General features: G+C 33.3%; 1 protein-coding gene across 1 annotated transcript in view; it reads right to left on the reverse strand.

Moving 5' to 3' along the window:
* Positions 1-17125: 17125 nt before the first annotated feature.
* The window catches only part of LOC107877233 (glycine-rich cell wall structural protein 1-like), a 1034-nt gene continuing 606 nt past the window's right edge, over positions 17126-17553 (reverse strand). The window contains exon 2 of the mRNA XM_047394088.1: positions 17126-17547. Coding sequence (XP_047250044.1) covers positions 17126-17547 — 422 coding nt within the window. The remainder of the gene's footprint in view (positions 17548-17553) is intronic.

Genomic DNA, 17553 nt, shown 5'->3' on the forward strand with positions numbered 1-17553 from the left:
AGCTTCGAGATGCTATAAGGACTGTCTAGACATATGTAGATAACTTTAAGATTCATATAATGTCTAGGATTGATATAGTTCAGGGAACCAACTTAGTGGACATTAGAATAGACCTAATTGAGCTTAAGAATCAGGATATTGTCTGAGAAGGTTGATGTTGCACCTCTTCCACCACCACCAATGCCTACATTAGCAGCCCTTATAATAGACGTGGATTCATTGTTTCCAAAATTTTACACTTCTACCTCTAACCCTGATGAGACAGACGCTAAATAGGTAGGAGGCGACTTAGAGCCTCAAAAGAGGAGGAGGGGTGCTGAGACTGAAAAAGAAGAAAGGAGAAGATCTGATATGAAAAAGAAAAGATAAGAAAGCTAGAAAGAACTCCACGGTAGTAATTATGGAGGAGAGTGAGATACCACCTACCACAAAGGTAGTTATATAGTCTAGAAAGGGCACAGTAATCACACATAAGTTAGGTACTTTAAGTGCACTGACAATGCCTAATCTCACACGCAAGTGTACGTGGTCTACCAAGTAATATAGTGGCCTCCAAGAAAGCCGAGTATCGATCCCATAGGGACTTGGTTTTGCCAACTATCTAACTCTAGTTTAACGACAGAGAAAAAGTAAACAATAAAGTTTTAAAACTGTAAACTAAAAGTAAACTAAACTAATGAGGAAAAGTAATGACTTAGGACAATCATTGGATAGAAGCCCAGGGTTAAGGCTTACAAACAATCATACTACGTTATTTAATTTTATTTGTTAAATTGTTTATCTTGGTTATTGATTCATAGGTTTAATCGCATGATCATGGTCTCTCGACCTCTAACTGTTTACCTAACTTAGACATTACAACTACATCGCTGAGCGGGGATATAATAATCCAATTAAGTGCTTAAAGCTATCATCCTACGTTTGAATTAAGTAAGCTTCTAGGTACATCCCTGTCCTAGATGCTAATTCAAAATTCTTATTTTATAAAATATTAAGAACCTTACCTTGCTTATCCCCATGTTCTATCTTCCAATTCCCCCTTCCGAGATCACAAGGTCGACAATGAATATATTCTAAGGATAGCTAATCCTTAAAATAGTTAAGACAAGGATAAACAAACAACCATAATGATAAGAAAATCAACAAACTTAATTCAAAACGAAAGTATTCATGATCTTGACCTTAACCCCGGAAAGGGAGTTTAGCCCTTAATGGAAATATTCATCATCCAATTACTTAGACTAATGATACAAACCATGAAAGTAACTAAAGTAAAATATTATGAACCCTAATTACGTGTATAGTAGCCTCCACAAGTATCCAAGGACGTCTAAAAGTGTCTAAAAAATGTGTAAAATGTTGTATTTATAGCACATGGTAAGCCAAAGTCGTGTAGGAGTTGGAACCGAACAAGAATTGAGTAGTAAAGTGGAGGAGGCACCACCCTCGTAGAGCACCGCACTATCCAAGGGTAAGCCTATTATAGAGTGCCAATCCAGCCAAGGCTGAGCCTGCTCTAGAACCCCACTCCATCTAAGGCACTGCGGGCTTATCTACGCGGTCCCTCTGGAGGTTGCTTCTAAAATTTTGGCTAAGTGTTGAGTGCCTCCTTCCATCCCTTGTCTTGTGGTGCTATTTCCCTTTTAATTTCCAGCTTATTCAACATCAAAATATCATCATATACAGCTCATGAAGCTTTCTACATAATCATACACCATGAATTATAGACAATCACAACACAATATCCATGTAAATAAATCAAAAAAAGAGCTAAGACTAGGCTAGTTCATGTTGATCTTCAACTTATTGTTCCACTTCTACACTTAATCAAATTGAATTTTGAACATTACCAACAAGTTATTACACTAATAATTACACACTTAAACTATTTGGAACACATTAAACATAATAGAACCCAATGGGATCGACTAGACAAGCACCTAGCTTAAGCTAGTAACGCTAGTTTTCACGATTGAACTCTAAATGACTCATTTAAGTACAAACATATTTGAAATTCACTTTGAACATTATAATCACGTCCTTGAACAGTTATATGCATATTTATCTCATTATCAACCTATATAGCACACGAATCATCCTCGAAACAAAGCTAAAAAGACTAGAATAGTGACACTAAATATATAAATACACCCAACATCATGCATGCACCAGCTGCCATTGTGCCATAGACACAGCTGATCCCATAAAAGTAGAGAATATTATTAGGGATCCACCTATGTCCCCATGTGATCATAGTTCCATCGGTGCCTAGAACTCCATAGGTATGTCCCTTGCCCTAGTTTTATATTCTATGATTTCGCGTAATGGGACATTGCATTATTTCTAAGTTAAGGGTGTGGTGTACCACAACTAAGGATTTTTGTTGTCGTATTTATTTTCCCTCAGTTGTGCTATAATAGTTAGAATCGGATATTTAGGTGTTTTACTATTTTATTGTTACTTCATTTTTGTGTAATTGTTGTGTAACTTAGAGTAACTTTAAGAAAACTTGGTGCAGTCATATTTAAGAAAGCATGTGAACCTATTTTTCAATTTGTTTAAAATAATATCCCTCTAAAAATTTTTTTTGTGATGTAGTGTTTGCATGTACTATACGATAACCAATGTTAAGATGCAGAAATAATTTTAGGATTACTAATGGGATAACCTGTTTATCTTGCATAAATTGAATAGGTAGTAACATAGATGAAATCCCTGAGCTATGGGTGAGCCAGGTGTATAACTAGTCGGTGTGGGTGCAATCTAGAACTTACCTGTATTAGTCTTGCTAAAAGTTGTAGGAGGGGAGGTTAGGAAAGGATCATTGATTATGTTTGAACTAGTCTACTAGAGCCTAATTGACCTACCAAAGAATCATATATCCATTGAACCCAAACTTTGAGCCTTATTAGACCTTTTCCTTAAATACCTAATTCACCATCCCAATTTTTACAATTAACCTTCTTTGGTCTTGGTCCCTCCTTGAACACTGTGTACCTCAACTCAGTCAAATTACCTAAATTAAGGGTGGCTATTGTGTAAGGGTACATAAAAAGGGGGTATAAAGAATTAGTAGACAAAAAAGGTAATCGAGTGCTGCGCAAAAGAAAAAAGAAAAAAATTGTGAAAAGAGTGAGTTAATGTGAAAATAAAACTGCACTCGCGGTCTAAAAGAAAATAAAAAGAAGAAAAGGGAGACAATAAAAGAAAATAAGAAAGTAGAGTCAAAAGTAGTGTAGTTTCACGAGGAATAAGTCAACGTACCCAAATGTATAGTACCTATCCCCAAATCTACATTAAAAGCCTAGCAAAGACCTATAGTGATCCTAACTCGACTGTCCAAAAGTTGAAGAATAAGAAATAAGGGCAAACCTATGGTATCAAATACACACAACCTGACTTCTTTATGAGAGTCAAAGACTTGATTCAGTCTTGGTAATAGATTTCATTGCATAAACTGAGTGATTGGAGACTTCTTTAATGTGAGGGCATAAGGGCTGTAGTCTAGTTATTGCTTGTTTCAGTAATATATCAATCAATGTGTTGGGTTGACTATTCATAATATAATGTCATGTCATGATCATGTTGTGTTAGAAGTACTTGTATTGTATATACATTGCATGGGTTGTTTGTAATAAGAATAGAGGGTGTTGAATTTACATATATGGGTTGCATGTGTGGAAAACTGATTTTGTGAAATTGACTGTCATAGTGATCTTGATTTTGTTCTAAGTTAAGCGTCTTATTGAGTTAAGTATTTTGTATGGATGAGGATACTCAAATATTCTAAGTTAAGGGTGTCAATGTCTCATGAACTTATGACACTTAAAATTCTTAAAACAAGGAATATTTGTAAGTATAAGGGCATATTTTTGTCGATTTGATATGTTTTTTAGTGTTTATGGTCCCTATGGACTCAGAGAAAAAATTGTTGAAGAATGGATAAAAAGGGGCATCAGACAAGACTTACCACGGTCGTGCCTAGAATTTCGTACTTTAAACTAGAGATGCTATAATCAGAGGTTTCTCAAATAGAAGAAACCACGATCGTGAGTTGATGGCATGATCGTACTATGTGATTATGGGAAGCAAGTAGAAAATACAAGCTGCAGGAGACAAGAGACAAGAGTATCAGATGATAGCTTCCAAAGATCATGATTTGAAGGCATGATCATACACTAGTACTTTGGGAAAAGGATCCATCTTTACAAGTTGCGGGAATTTTAGTGCATGAACGATCAGACGATAGCATTCCACGGTCATGAGTTGAAACCTTAAATTCGTACTGAGCACTGTAGCATTGAAGACCTAAAAGTTGACAAGTCCAGGTACAAACCAAGAAAGTCAAAGAACGATCATGGGTTCTAACCATGATCATGCCTTCTTCTCGTCTGAGGCAACCGATAATATCTTCCTATTTTGCTTGTGATAGGACTTGTTTTATCTATAAATACTCTTGTATGTTTATTTGTACTTGTTACACACTATTTTGATTTGACAACATTATATTGTGAGGTTTTAATGTGTATTCTTGGAATTTTATTAAAATTATTTCGAGGGTTTTAATTAGAGTTGAGATTTTGGAGTTTAATTTTCATTGTGCCTATATCAATACTTTTATCTATGAATTCTTCTTGTGTTTTTGCAATTATGAGTAGTTAAACACCACAACTAGGGTTATTAGAACCATGATTAATTAACAAAATAGGTTAAGTATGAGGTAAATCTAGATTGGTGTGCATGCATGTATTGGCATTTCCTTGCTTGAAAGGGAGGTATTAATTAGGAAAAGGGAACAATAATAGAGATTTGAGGCTATCAACCCTTATCTAATAACTTGAGCTGTAATATGGATGGTTAATCTGAGATAAAAATAAGAGTTAGTAGTGTGACACTCTGTGTCCAGAAAGAGACGAGTAAAATTTATCTAATCAAGGTTGGAAGAAGTTTAGATGAGTCTATCTTGTTAGATTTTGCATACAATACATCAGGACAGTTTTCTAGCACAAACAACTTATGAAGTTATGAAATCATGGAGATCACAATCCTAGTATTCATCTCATATTGATTATAACCTGCCAACAACTATTACTGTTACTATTTTGTTTTACAAAAATCCATTTTTTCTTTTTCTTAATTGAAAATAACCTAGACAAACACGTGATTGAATTTTATCTTATTCCCTATGGGTTCAATGTTAACCTTATTGGGTTTTATATTTAATTTAGTGACTGTTTTATACTTTCTGGGGGGTGTAACTTGGGTGACATCACTTGGCATTGGGATCAGCTTCACATCCAACTCAATGATATGATTAAAGAGGAGAAAAGGAAATTTAATTTCCAGACTTATAACAACAAGAATGACAAGGCAATCTGGAAGCTAAACAACACTGGAAACTTCAATGTTATCTTGGGATAGGAAGATCTCATATAAAGAGGGGTTCCTAAAAGGTTTATTACCAAAGTTTGGCACAAATGTTCCTTCCAAATCTCCTTCCTAACCTAGAAGGCAGTCTAAGAAAAGTTATCACCTAAAGAAAGAGTTTCTAGATGGGGAATTGGTGATGATCTTAATTGTTATTGTTCTAGTTTCAATCCCTAAAATCCCATTGTTGAAAACATTGACCACTTATTTTGCTTAGGTGAACTTGCCTAAAAAGTTTGGTGCTTTTTTGCGACCCCCTAGAATTGACTACTACAACAATAACCTCAATATGACTCTCCTCAAATGGTGGAACTACAAGTCTAATAACATCATATCCAAGTGCATCACCAGAATAATACCTCTATCCATCTGTTGGGAGCTTTGAAAATCAAGATGTAGCAGGAAGTTTAAAATATTAACACATCTTTCTATAGAATTAATACAAAGATCTTACTCTCATTACTACATGTCTGAAACAATAATTTTGTAGAAGCAAATCTTACCACAATTTGGCATCAAATTTGCCAAACTTGTGATGTAACACTAGAACAAAGAAGTTGTAGGATAGTTAAATGGATCAAACTAATAGCTCTTATAGTCAATCTTAATAGTGATGGTAGTTTTATTTATGGCAACTGTGGTGGAGGTTTTAAAGTTTGTGATTATCAAGGAAGAGTCATAGGTGCCTCATCTATCCCTTTGGGCCCTTGGACGAGCAACATGGATGAGGAAGATATCTTATTATCAAGGATTAAATGATGTATCATTAGAGGCCTAGGGTTACCTATAGGAGAAATAGGCCCCCCCTCTAATCACAAAGTGTGTAGATCTCTTCTAATCACAAATGTGTGAGAAAAGAGTGGAAAAACCCCAAGAAAATTGATACCTATATATGTGACATTCAAAGACTAATTGAAGATCATGGATTTATGATCAACCATTATTTCAGAGAGGCAGATAAACAAGACACAGTGAGTCATGGATATGATATGATCCATGTCTTTGACTCTTTTGTTGATCTTCCTAATTAAGGTAAAGGACTTACCAAAAAAAACAGATGAAATCTACCCTAATTCAGGATCACTGTTATCAGACTTGCCAACATTGTCCATGCTCCCCGCACCTCCCCCCCCCCCCCCCCCCCCCCCCCCCCAATTTTATAAGTAAACTAGTAGTCGAGTTAGTTACCTAGGTTAGCTCTTGAGGTCTCCTCTCAATGATCAAGTAACAATTTTGGTATGCCAAACTCAAAATTGTAATTTTTGCACATAAGTGATCAATGGAGGCAATATTTGAATTAAAAAAAATATGACTAATTTTGAACATTGATCTTTAATTTAACCAAATACTAGCCCATATTTAAGATTTGCTTTAATTTGAGTTTACTACTTAAAATTTTCTTTGATTCATTAATGAATCGGGGGGAGGATCTCACACATTGAGTCTTAAATCTCAGGTCTTGATTCAGAGTCGGAGTTAGGATCTTGACTATTGAGTCTTAAATCTCAGGTCTTAATTGAGTGTTAGGACTTGGATCTCGAGAAAGGTTCAAAATTTAGTCCTAGGTTGGGGCTTGAGTTTTGGATTTTAGGTCAAATTCAAGGCTGAAATCTTGAATTTAAATCTAAAATTGGGGTTTCAATCCAGGCATCGAATCAAGTCCCAAGTCTTAGGTGAGGGTTGTGTCTCAAGTCTTGAGTCTCGAGTAAATCTCATTCTCATGTCAGGATAGGATCTCGTATATAACCCCAAGTAAGGGTCAGGGATCTATTCCTAAGTAAGGTTTGAAGCTCGAGTCTTGGGTTTTGGATTATACCTAAATCTCATATCTTTGGTCAAACCTAGGTTTCAAGTCAAGGTTGAGATTAGTTCTCTATCATAGATCTCAAATTCTGGGTTAGGGTAGAGGTCGAGTCTTTATTCTTAAGTTAATGTCGGTCTAGGCTCAAGGTTAGGTCTCGAATCGAGACTCAATCTTAGGTCCCTGGTTAAGATCAGGTTTTGTTTCTTGGGTCACGAACTTAGATCTCGAGGCTCTATTTATGGCTTATTCTTGCCTCATTATTCGTTGCTTAGTTACCATTTCGTTGTTTAATGTAGGCTTCATATAAAAGTGATATGTATGAAAACTGATATCAACAATCTAGTGTTTAGATATTGAATAAACAATGTGGATGGATATATATATATATATATATATATATATATACACACACACACACACATATCTCTAATACATAGTTATACATCATATATACACGTTAATATATCATTAATACAATATTAATACACTACATATATATTAGAAAACTATTTATACTATATCGATATATTATATATACATGCGGTCATTTTTATTGTAACACTTTTTGTTGCTGGTACATTTAGGTAAATAGCCCTTTTTTATATATTATATAAGACCCGGTTTCGACATGGTTTTTCAGTGTCAACAAATTTTAGAGCTATGAATAAATATGACTTTTCACCAATTTATTGAGCAACGTGTCGTTCAATCTACGACTAAGACATCCACGTAGTTTTTATTTTATTTTTTTTGTATATTTTTCACTCTCTGTTCTGCATGCTAATCTGGAATTTTCTCTGCATTAGAAAGGTCACTGCAACAACAATCCATCATAGTACAATACCGAGAAAGAGAAAATAAGACCAAGTAATAATCCCTTTTTGAGGTTCAGATTCTTCATTATTACGCTGTTTAAACTTTTCTCATTTGTTTCTTTATCTTTCCGATCCATTAGCTTTTACTTGATTTTAGATTTCTTCATTTTCTTTTATATTTGGGGGTTTATCATGCATGTGAGTTGTGTTTAATTTCTTGGTGACAAAATTTTTTATTTTATTAGATTCTTCATTTGCTATCTGATTTTGGGGTTTGTTATGCCTGTGAGTTTGTGCCGATTTTTTAGGTGATAAAGTTTTTGATATATGGAAAGCGATTTAATTGTGTTAGAAGAAAGACGATAAAACATCCGAAGAGGTATGTGTTCCTTTTTTAAAATTATGCACAAACTTTTGATATCAAATTTGTTGCTTGTAGTTTATGAAGATAAATTTCTTATGCCTTTAGTCAACGAATCTTCATAGATGGTGCTTATAACTTCTACTGACGGTTGAATTTCCTTATTATTGTTACTATTGTTTTGATAACTATAATTTAGAAACTCATTTATGAAAGACTTTTATTTGCATATGGATCTTCGGCTTATATGCATGCATAATCTACGATTACTGGAACAGGCTGGGGTATACAGGTAATGTTAGAACGGTAGACGTATCATATATATTTTATAATTGTTCTCTCTGATTAGCTTCGTATAAATATGATTAGCTTCATTTCATTTGTAGGTGAGATGTGACATTCTGTTTGTAGATCATTTGGAAGTGGCTATATTATAAGTTTTTTTTTGTTTAAGTTATCCGTTACACACTTCAAGAGTTGATAAAGAGAAGCTATAGCAAAAATGAAACTTTAAAACTTCATTAACACAACTAGATGCTAAGATGCTCATAGTGTTCCTCCTGCAATTATTATAGTCCTTCTTGCATTCAAAGCAAAAATCAATTGTCCAAACACCAACTTATATTTGCTCCAGAAAACCCTATCTAGAAGAGGATTTTTGTAATTACTTACATAATATGCTAATATTTGGTACAAATGCAATTGAAGTTTGAAAAAAACTAAGCTCCCTTACATTGAAAAGATAACATTTGGAATAGAACTTATAAACATAAATCTGTGCAAGAGATGTATAACTCTTCTCAATCCGCGTGGCTTCAACTCAGCAGACACCTCTATCGTACGCACTCTTACCTTACATTTTTGTCAGGCTATTTTCAAAGCTTGAACTTAATACGATACATATTGTATACTCATAGCTGTCAGTCCATTTATGTGCTTGAAATGCTTCTTTCATGATTATCACTTAGAAATTTGAAATATCTTCAAGAACAAGGAAGTGGTTATAGAGAGTATCCAGTATCCATAAGTTCAAGGCTAAAAATGCAAGAGGATTCTACCTGATTAGTTTGAGCTAAAATCAGCTACAAATAAGGCTAATCGAGACTCCGAGAGAGGAAGATATCAAGATGGGAGGGGCTTTGGCTTAGATATGAATTTTGGTTGCTTACATTCTCTAGCTCTTACTTTATAATATTAGCCTAACTCATTTTCTTAATATTTAACAAAGTGGCTGAAGAAACTCAATTTGCTTACAACTACTGTACTCAATCCGTTCAGTTTAAATGTGTATATATCAGCTATCAAGCCCCATGGGAAAATGCCAACAAAAAGAAGAAAGAAGAAGAAGAAACTTTAAAAAAAAAAAAAAAAAAGGACCAGAAGAATAGTTTTTCTCACATCTTCTTCTTGGTAACTTCTAGCCAGAAAGAACTTTCGTTATAAGTAGTGGCAATAAGTTGCCTCCAAATTCCAGTAACAACTTGAGCTCTCTTCTCCAACAGAACATTTAATGCACAAAGCATTTCACATTAACAAATTAAGATACTTACACTTTACAAACATTAGCTAGCTTAATCTAAAAACTGACAAAAAACAAGCATACATAGACACAGATCCAAAGCTTATTTACATGTTCAAACGAATTCGATTTTGCTCATAATCTTGAATATGTATTAAAAAAAATTAATAAATATATTTAGATTTTTTGGGTTGTTTTTGCAACGCTCTATTGTCTACGGTAATATGTTTGGCATTTTTTGTTGTATTTCTTTTATCGTTTAAGTTCTCTCTGTAGTTCTCTGTGTTTCTTATAATTTATCCATGAAAATAGATTATGGTACCTTATTCAACTGAAATTGAGGTTACACCTTTGAAAATCATTCAGTAATTTAAGTCACATAAAATTTATAAAAGAAGAAAGTGCTTATATATTAGTATTTTTTTCCTATTTTTAATGATAGAATATTGGTCAGTTATTTTTTTAGTGTATGTATTTATTAAATTCTTAATCTTTTCAAAATTTCAACAATGTCCACTAAATTTTTATTGATTGTGCAAGTTTTAAATATCTAAAATGTGATGGAGTGAAAGTGCTTGAAAGATTCGGTTGCATATGAATTAAGGATTTGATGGAAGACAAACAGATCGTAGAGGTATATGTTAGTTGTCATTTGATTTTGTCTATCATTGTTACCTTTTATTTTTTGTTTGTTTCTTTGGAGAACCTTTTGCTAGAGAAGAATTGTATGGACTTGAATTGTATTTTGTTAGTTTTTGATCCTTCGGGAATTAACTAGATAGGAGTGAAGAGAGAGATATGCATAGGAGGAGATTATATATATATATATATATATATATATATATATATTTGCGTTTAAGTATTTTTCAAAAAGCTTAGCTTGCTCACGGTAAAATTGCACAAAAACAATTTCCCAAAGAAGAATTATTAGTACTATTATAGTGTCCAAATATATTTTTTTTCCATTTATTGTCTTAAGCCGAGGTCTATCAAAATTCAAACAGATCTTTCTACCTCACTGCTAAGGTAGAGTTACAGACTGTGTATACTATTCTACTTTATTATGATATTATTGTAAAGGCCATTTTTTTCAAAGGACATCCATAATTAAAGTGTGTTGATAATTTGAATGTGGTATGGATTTATTCATTATGTTGTGACAGTTGTAGACTCTTGAAATAAGCTGCAGGAAAAAAGTATCTAGCCTAACACGATAGGAAAAAATACAAACAAGAAGCACTAAAGATGGCGAACAATAAGAATTTGCTCTCCTAAGCTTCTTGAAGCCACAATTTGTAAGAAATGAAATAAAAAAGAACTGAGGGAGTACAAATAATATCAGATTGGACACAGAGGGAACTTTGGTTCAATATTATGTTCATTGTTCCTTATCTGTTAGCTATTCAAATCTTTACCAGCAATTCACCTGGTATATACAATTCACCTCTAAGGCAAGAGTTGAAGAACATTCCATAAATGAAGACATAACGTGGTAGTGCCAACTCTTGCACGTGGTAGTGTCAACTCTTGCCCGTGGGGCATAATTTGTAGTTTGAAAGTCTTTGAGCTAAGTCTTGCCTATAAGGCAAGGGTTGTAGAACATCTCATAAATAAAAATATAACGTGGTAGTGTCAACTCTTGCCCGTGGGGCATAATTTGTAGTTTGAAAGTTCTTGAGCTAAGTCTTGCCTCTAAGGCAATAGTTGTAGAACATCTCATAAATGAAAACATAACGTGGTAGTGTCAACTCTTGCCCGACTCTTGCCCGTGGATTATAATTTGTAGTTTGAAAATCCTTAAGCTAAGTCTTGCCTCTAAGGCAATAGTTGTAGAACATTTCATAAATGAAAACATAACGTGGTAGTGCCAACTCTTGCCTGTGGGGCATAATTTGTAGTTTGAAAGTCCTTGAGATAAGCCTTGCCTCTAAGGCAATAGTTGTAGAACATCTCATAAATGGAAACATAATGTGGTAGAGTCAACTCTTGCCCGTGGGGCATAATTTATCGTTTGAAAGTCCTTGAGCTAATTAAGTCTTGCCTCTAAGGCAATAGTTGTAGAACATCTCATAAATGAAAACATAACATGGTAAAGTCAACTCTTGCCCGTGGGGCATAATTTATACTTTGAAAGTCCTTAAGTCAAGTCTTGCCTCCAAGACAATAGTTGTAGAACATCTCATAAATAAAAATATAACGTGGTAGATTTAACTCTTGCCCGTGGAGCATAATTTTTAGTCTGAAAGTCCTTGAGTCAAGTCTTGCCTCTAAGGCAAGAGTTGTAGAACATCTCATAATGAAAACCTAATGTGGTAGAGTCAACTCTTGCCAGTGGGGCATAATTTGTTATTTGAAAGTCCTTGAGCTAAGTCTTGCCTCTAATGCAATAGTTGTAGAACATCTCATAAATAAAAATATAACGTGGTAGAGTCAACTCTTGCCAGTGAGGCATAATTTATTGTTTGAAAGTCCTTGAGCTAAGTCTTACTTCTAAGACAATAGTTGTAGAACATCTCATAAATAAAAATATAACGTGGTAGAGTCAACTCTTGCCCGTGGGGCATAATTTATTGTTTGAAAGTCACTGAGCTAAGTCTTGCCTCTAAGACAATAGTTGTAGAACATCTTATAAATCAAAATAAAATATGGTAGTATCGACTCTTGCCCATGAAACATAACTTGTTTTTTGAAAGTCCTTGAGCTAAGTCTGGCCTCTAAGGCAATAGTTGTAGAACATCTCATAAATAGAAATATAACGTGGTAGAGTCAACTCTTGCCGTCGGGTATAATTTATTGTTTGAAAGTCCCTGAGCTAAGTCTTTCCCTAAGGCAAGAGTTATAAAACATCTCATAAATCAAAATACATTGTGGTAGTGTCAATTCTTGCCCATGAAACATAACTTGTTGTTTGAAAGTCATAAGTCTTGTCTCTACAATATAGTAGTGTCAACTCTTGCCCATGAAACATAACTTATTGTTCAAAAGTCGTAAGTTTTGCCTTTATAATGTGATAGTGTCAACTCTTGCTCATGAGATGTAACTTGAATGGAAGAAATCTAAGAAAAGAATAAAAATAATAAAATTTGCGGAAAAAGAAGAAAATGAAGAAAAATATTTAAAAAATAAAATCAAAGAAAATGTAGAAGTTGAGAGAGAATAGGAAAAAAGTAAATGTTGATAAAAAAAAGAAAGATTAAATAAAAATAAAGGTCGAGAAAAATTTAAAAAGAAAAAGATCAAAGAAAAAAAAAATTATAAAAGTAGACGTTGAAAGGTGTAACGAAAAAAAGTAAGGGTTGAGAAAAAACTAAAAAGAACAAAATAAAAAAAAGGAAAGAAAAAATAAAAAATAAAAAATAAAAATAATATAAAAGAAAAAAGAAAAAAAAGGAGTTGAGAGGAAAAAAGTAAGGGTTGAGAAAATTAAAAAGAAAAAGAAAAAAAATTAAAGTAAAATAAAAAAGAGAAAAAAATAAGTTGAAAGATAAATATGAAATTGTTATCCATTATGATGATAATTTACTCTATTGATCAGGGGCAATTTTATTTAAAAAAATATTAATTAATAGGTAAAGGCTATTTTAAGAAAACTTTTTTATTTGAAGTTAAAATTTGAATGTCACCCCAATTTGAATCTATTTTTTAGATTCACCCTATTTGATCATTAAAATAGCTAGCTACCAATTGTAATTAGTCAAAGTCTAGCTAAGGAGGCGGAATCTCGGCTAATTGTTAGTTGTTAGTAAAATTCTCTTTTTCTAAATCAATATAATACATTACATATAGAAGTGACAAATGGATGGGTGGGGTTGACTTTAGGTGGGTCAAGACGGGTTATTTAACAAAATAGGTAGGATATAGATTCGTCCTAGTTACTTAGACTGAAACGAGTTGGAGCTAAAATATGGATTAAAATCTAACCTACCCAATTCTTATTAAGTTTTAATTGTTATATTCATTTTTTTATAATTATTTTACTTCCTAATACAGTTCTTATTTTTCTTGAATGGCTATATATAATACAAGTTTTTTTAAAAAGAAAAACGAAGAGAAATTACACAAAATGTCTATCGAGTTAAATTTCTTTCAGAAAAAGTAGCCCACTTAAAAAAATAACCCACTTATTACTAAAATTGGCCATTATTTGATCTGCTTCTTCCTTCTTTCTGCTTCTTCTCTTCTTCCTTCTTAAGAAAACAAGATACAACCGCCACAAACTGATCAAGAATTCCAGAGACCTCAACACATTGTGTTGCTCATTTTTCAGTCTCTCTTCCTCTGCTTCTAGTGCTCATCATGCCATCTCATTTCTTTCTACCACCATTCGAAACTCAACAAGCATGGATCCTCATCAACTGGATACTCTTTTCAAGATTTTCTCTGATCAAAACTGGAGAGTTTCACATCCACATCCTTGTAAACCAGATAGTTCATCCTGGCTGGCTTGGAATAGAATGCAAACAAGGCCTTGATAATACATCCATGTAACTCTTCTTGATTTTGGTACACATCCGAATCCTGCGTCAACGTTCCCTGTTATCATTTTAGTTCTTTTCGTTGTATATAAACTACTTGTATAAACAGCGTACGCCGATGTCTATACATCTCTGATAAATAGTTATACATCAAATATACACGATAGATACATTACATATACATGCGACCACTTTTGATTGTACAATATCAATACATTGCATATACATTACATAACTATTTATACGATAACGATATACGTTTATTCACCATTTATACAACATTGATACATTACATAAATACTAGATAATTATATATATGAAGTCGATACATTACATATACATTATATATACATTACATATATATACAAAATGAGTTGCGATGAAATGAGCAGATGGGTGGGTCAATAATCAGCTGAAACCTGAACTATTTGGGCTAATTATGATTTCAGGGCTAATTTTGTCACCTCTAATTGCACTTACATCCTTATACATTATTACACAACACTATTATAGCATATATATATATATATATATATATATATATATATATATATTACATATATCCTCTTCATTTTTCTGTCTTTCATTTTAAAATCTGTGTAATGCATTCTGTATACATTCTTATATATTATTATACAGTACATATACTTTTATATATAACATATATTCTTTGTATAATCATGTATAAACACACGAAGCTACTCAAATAGCAGCTGAATATCATCCGTGTAGATAATGTATATGTTATGTATAGCGATGTATCAATAATGTATATGCTTGTATAACTATATAACCAGGGTCCTTGTACACTGTTAATTGGAAAATGACTACCAATCTTAATGCTAATTTTATGGGATAACTTATTTGGGCAAATGAAAAACGAAATTTCAAATTTAAAACAGAAAAGAAAGAAATAGAGATTGAAGAATCAACCAAAGAGTGATATATGGTGTCAATTGAGATTTTCCCATTTCTTTGTTTACAACAATGATAAAAATTAAGATTTCACAAAAACAGATTATTCAAAAGTTCAAATCAATATTGATCTGTTGTTGCCTGTGCGATGAAGGAGAAAGGGAACAGAGCTCCTGGAATGAGAACATATGGAATCTGTTGAATGAGTTTTATAACCTTCTCCATATTTAGAATCAATTGACCAAATCTTTATCAATAGTAAATCCTAAAAAGAATTCTAAACAACAGCAATTCCACAGAGGTCAGCTATCAATTTGAGTTGACATGAATATTGTTGAGGGTATGGCATGTAGTATCGCCCTAAATTTTGATTAGACGTAAGGTCATGTACTATTTTTTGCTTCAACGCAAATATCATTTAAACGGGTCAACGAGCTATTCATTTATTAACTCGAACCATTTTAGTAGTATTGACGTAGTTTTAATTAGACGTAAGTTCATGTACTATTTTTTGCTTTAACCCAAATAACATTAAAATGGGTCAATGAGCTATTAATTTATTAGACCATTTTGGCATTTTAAAATTCAGCCGTGTATTTGACACCCCTAAAGTTATTTCATGGAGTATTGACATAGTTTTAGTTAAATGTAAGGTCATGTCTTTTTGAGTCCTTATTTGAATTGACTTGGCTATTGTTAAAGGGTATTTTTGAGTTCTTAAAATCTCTGAGCTACATTGATATATTTTTAGACGGACATGTTTTTAGTTTATGAGTCCTATGAATTTACTTGAATCTTTTAATGTTAAAAATTTGTTCAGTATTTGTAAGAATATTTTGATTGATCAATGTTTATATTTTTATTTTATATATAATAAATAATAAAATAACAAAAAGATAGATAATTTTTTAAGCGCAATACTTCTTAAAGGTATAGTTTTAGACGGGCAAGTCCTTAGTTAATGAGTCTAGGATGGATTGATTAACTTAAATTTTTAAGGGCATAAGTAGTTCAATATTTGAAGGATATTATGGTCGATCAATATTTATAGTTATATTTTATTGCTCTCTAATTAATAATAACAACAAGAATAGAATAATCTTTTGACACAATGTTTCTTATTTATACATCTTAAGAATGTCTACCCAACTAGTCTATTCCAACTTCACTTATGAAATCCTGAATCTCACTGCTATGACAGATCAATCCACTAATACTCATTTTTATAAATTAAATTCACCAAAATCTCTAAACTGCTAGCTAGCTAGCTTCATTAACCATGAAACTATTTTGTATGTATCCAGAGATTAAAATTTCAATTTATAGACGCACACATTTGGAAATATTTACTTGATTTATTTTTGAATATACTTCTTTAATATTTAAATTCTCTTAGTAAAATTTTTTGACTTGATCTTTGATACTTCATTTGGGAAAAATGTCTTCGTTACTTATAAAGTGAATGTAGCTACATTTTAAATTTCAAAAAATGAAAGGAATTAACTCGAGGATCAACACACATTTACAGAAATACATGCAACTAGATTGACTTCACCAAGTGTTGATTATTGTTCATCAAACCATCAAAAAGAAACATGCCAGGAATTTAGGTGCAAAATGAGTAGTTTAATGAGATTCATAATTTCTTTTCATGATCTTAGGATGATACGTAGGAAACTGAGGAAAATACAATGCATATAAAACCAAAAAGTATATAAATTTGTTTAATTTGTAGTTGCATTTTAACAATTTTTACATTTAAAGCAACGTATGTATCTTGGACGTTGCCGAAGTGTAGCTTTGAGGCTTTCATCGGCCATTACCACCACCACCGCTACCGGACCCACTCCCTACTCCAACGACCTGACCAGCTCCAGCACCAACACCAACTCCTATACCAATTCCAATTCCAACTCCAATTCCGCCATGTCCACCTCCTACTCCTTTTCCTCCTCCTAATCCTCCCCCTACCCCACCACCTATGCCTCCACCTGCACCAAAACCACCACCATGACCTGATCCTCCTCCTATTCCACCCCCACCACCGCCTCCGAATCCGCCTCCTCCACCTACCCCTCCAGCAGCTCCGCCTCCAACTCCACCACCTGCACCAAATCCACCACCATGGCCTGACCCTCCTCCAAGACCACCTCCTCCACCACCACCTCCTCCTCCTCCTCCACCACCTCCTGCAGCACCTCCTCCAATGCCACCAGCTACTCCACCTCCGGCTCCAA

Source organism: Capsicum annuum, chromosome 7 (genome assembly GCF_002878395.1).
Source record: "Capsicum annuum cultivar UCD-10X-F1 chromosome 7, UCD10Xv1.1, whole genome shotgun sequence".
In the NCBI taxonomy this organism is placed as follows: domain Eukaryota; kingdom Viridiplantae; phylum Streptophyta; class Magnoliopsida; order Solanales; family Solanaceae; genus Capsicum; species Capsicum annuum.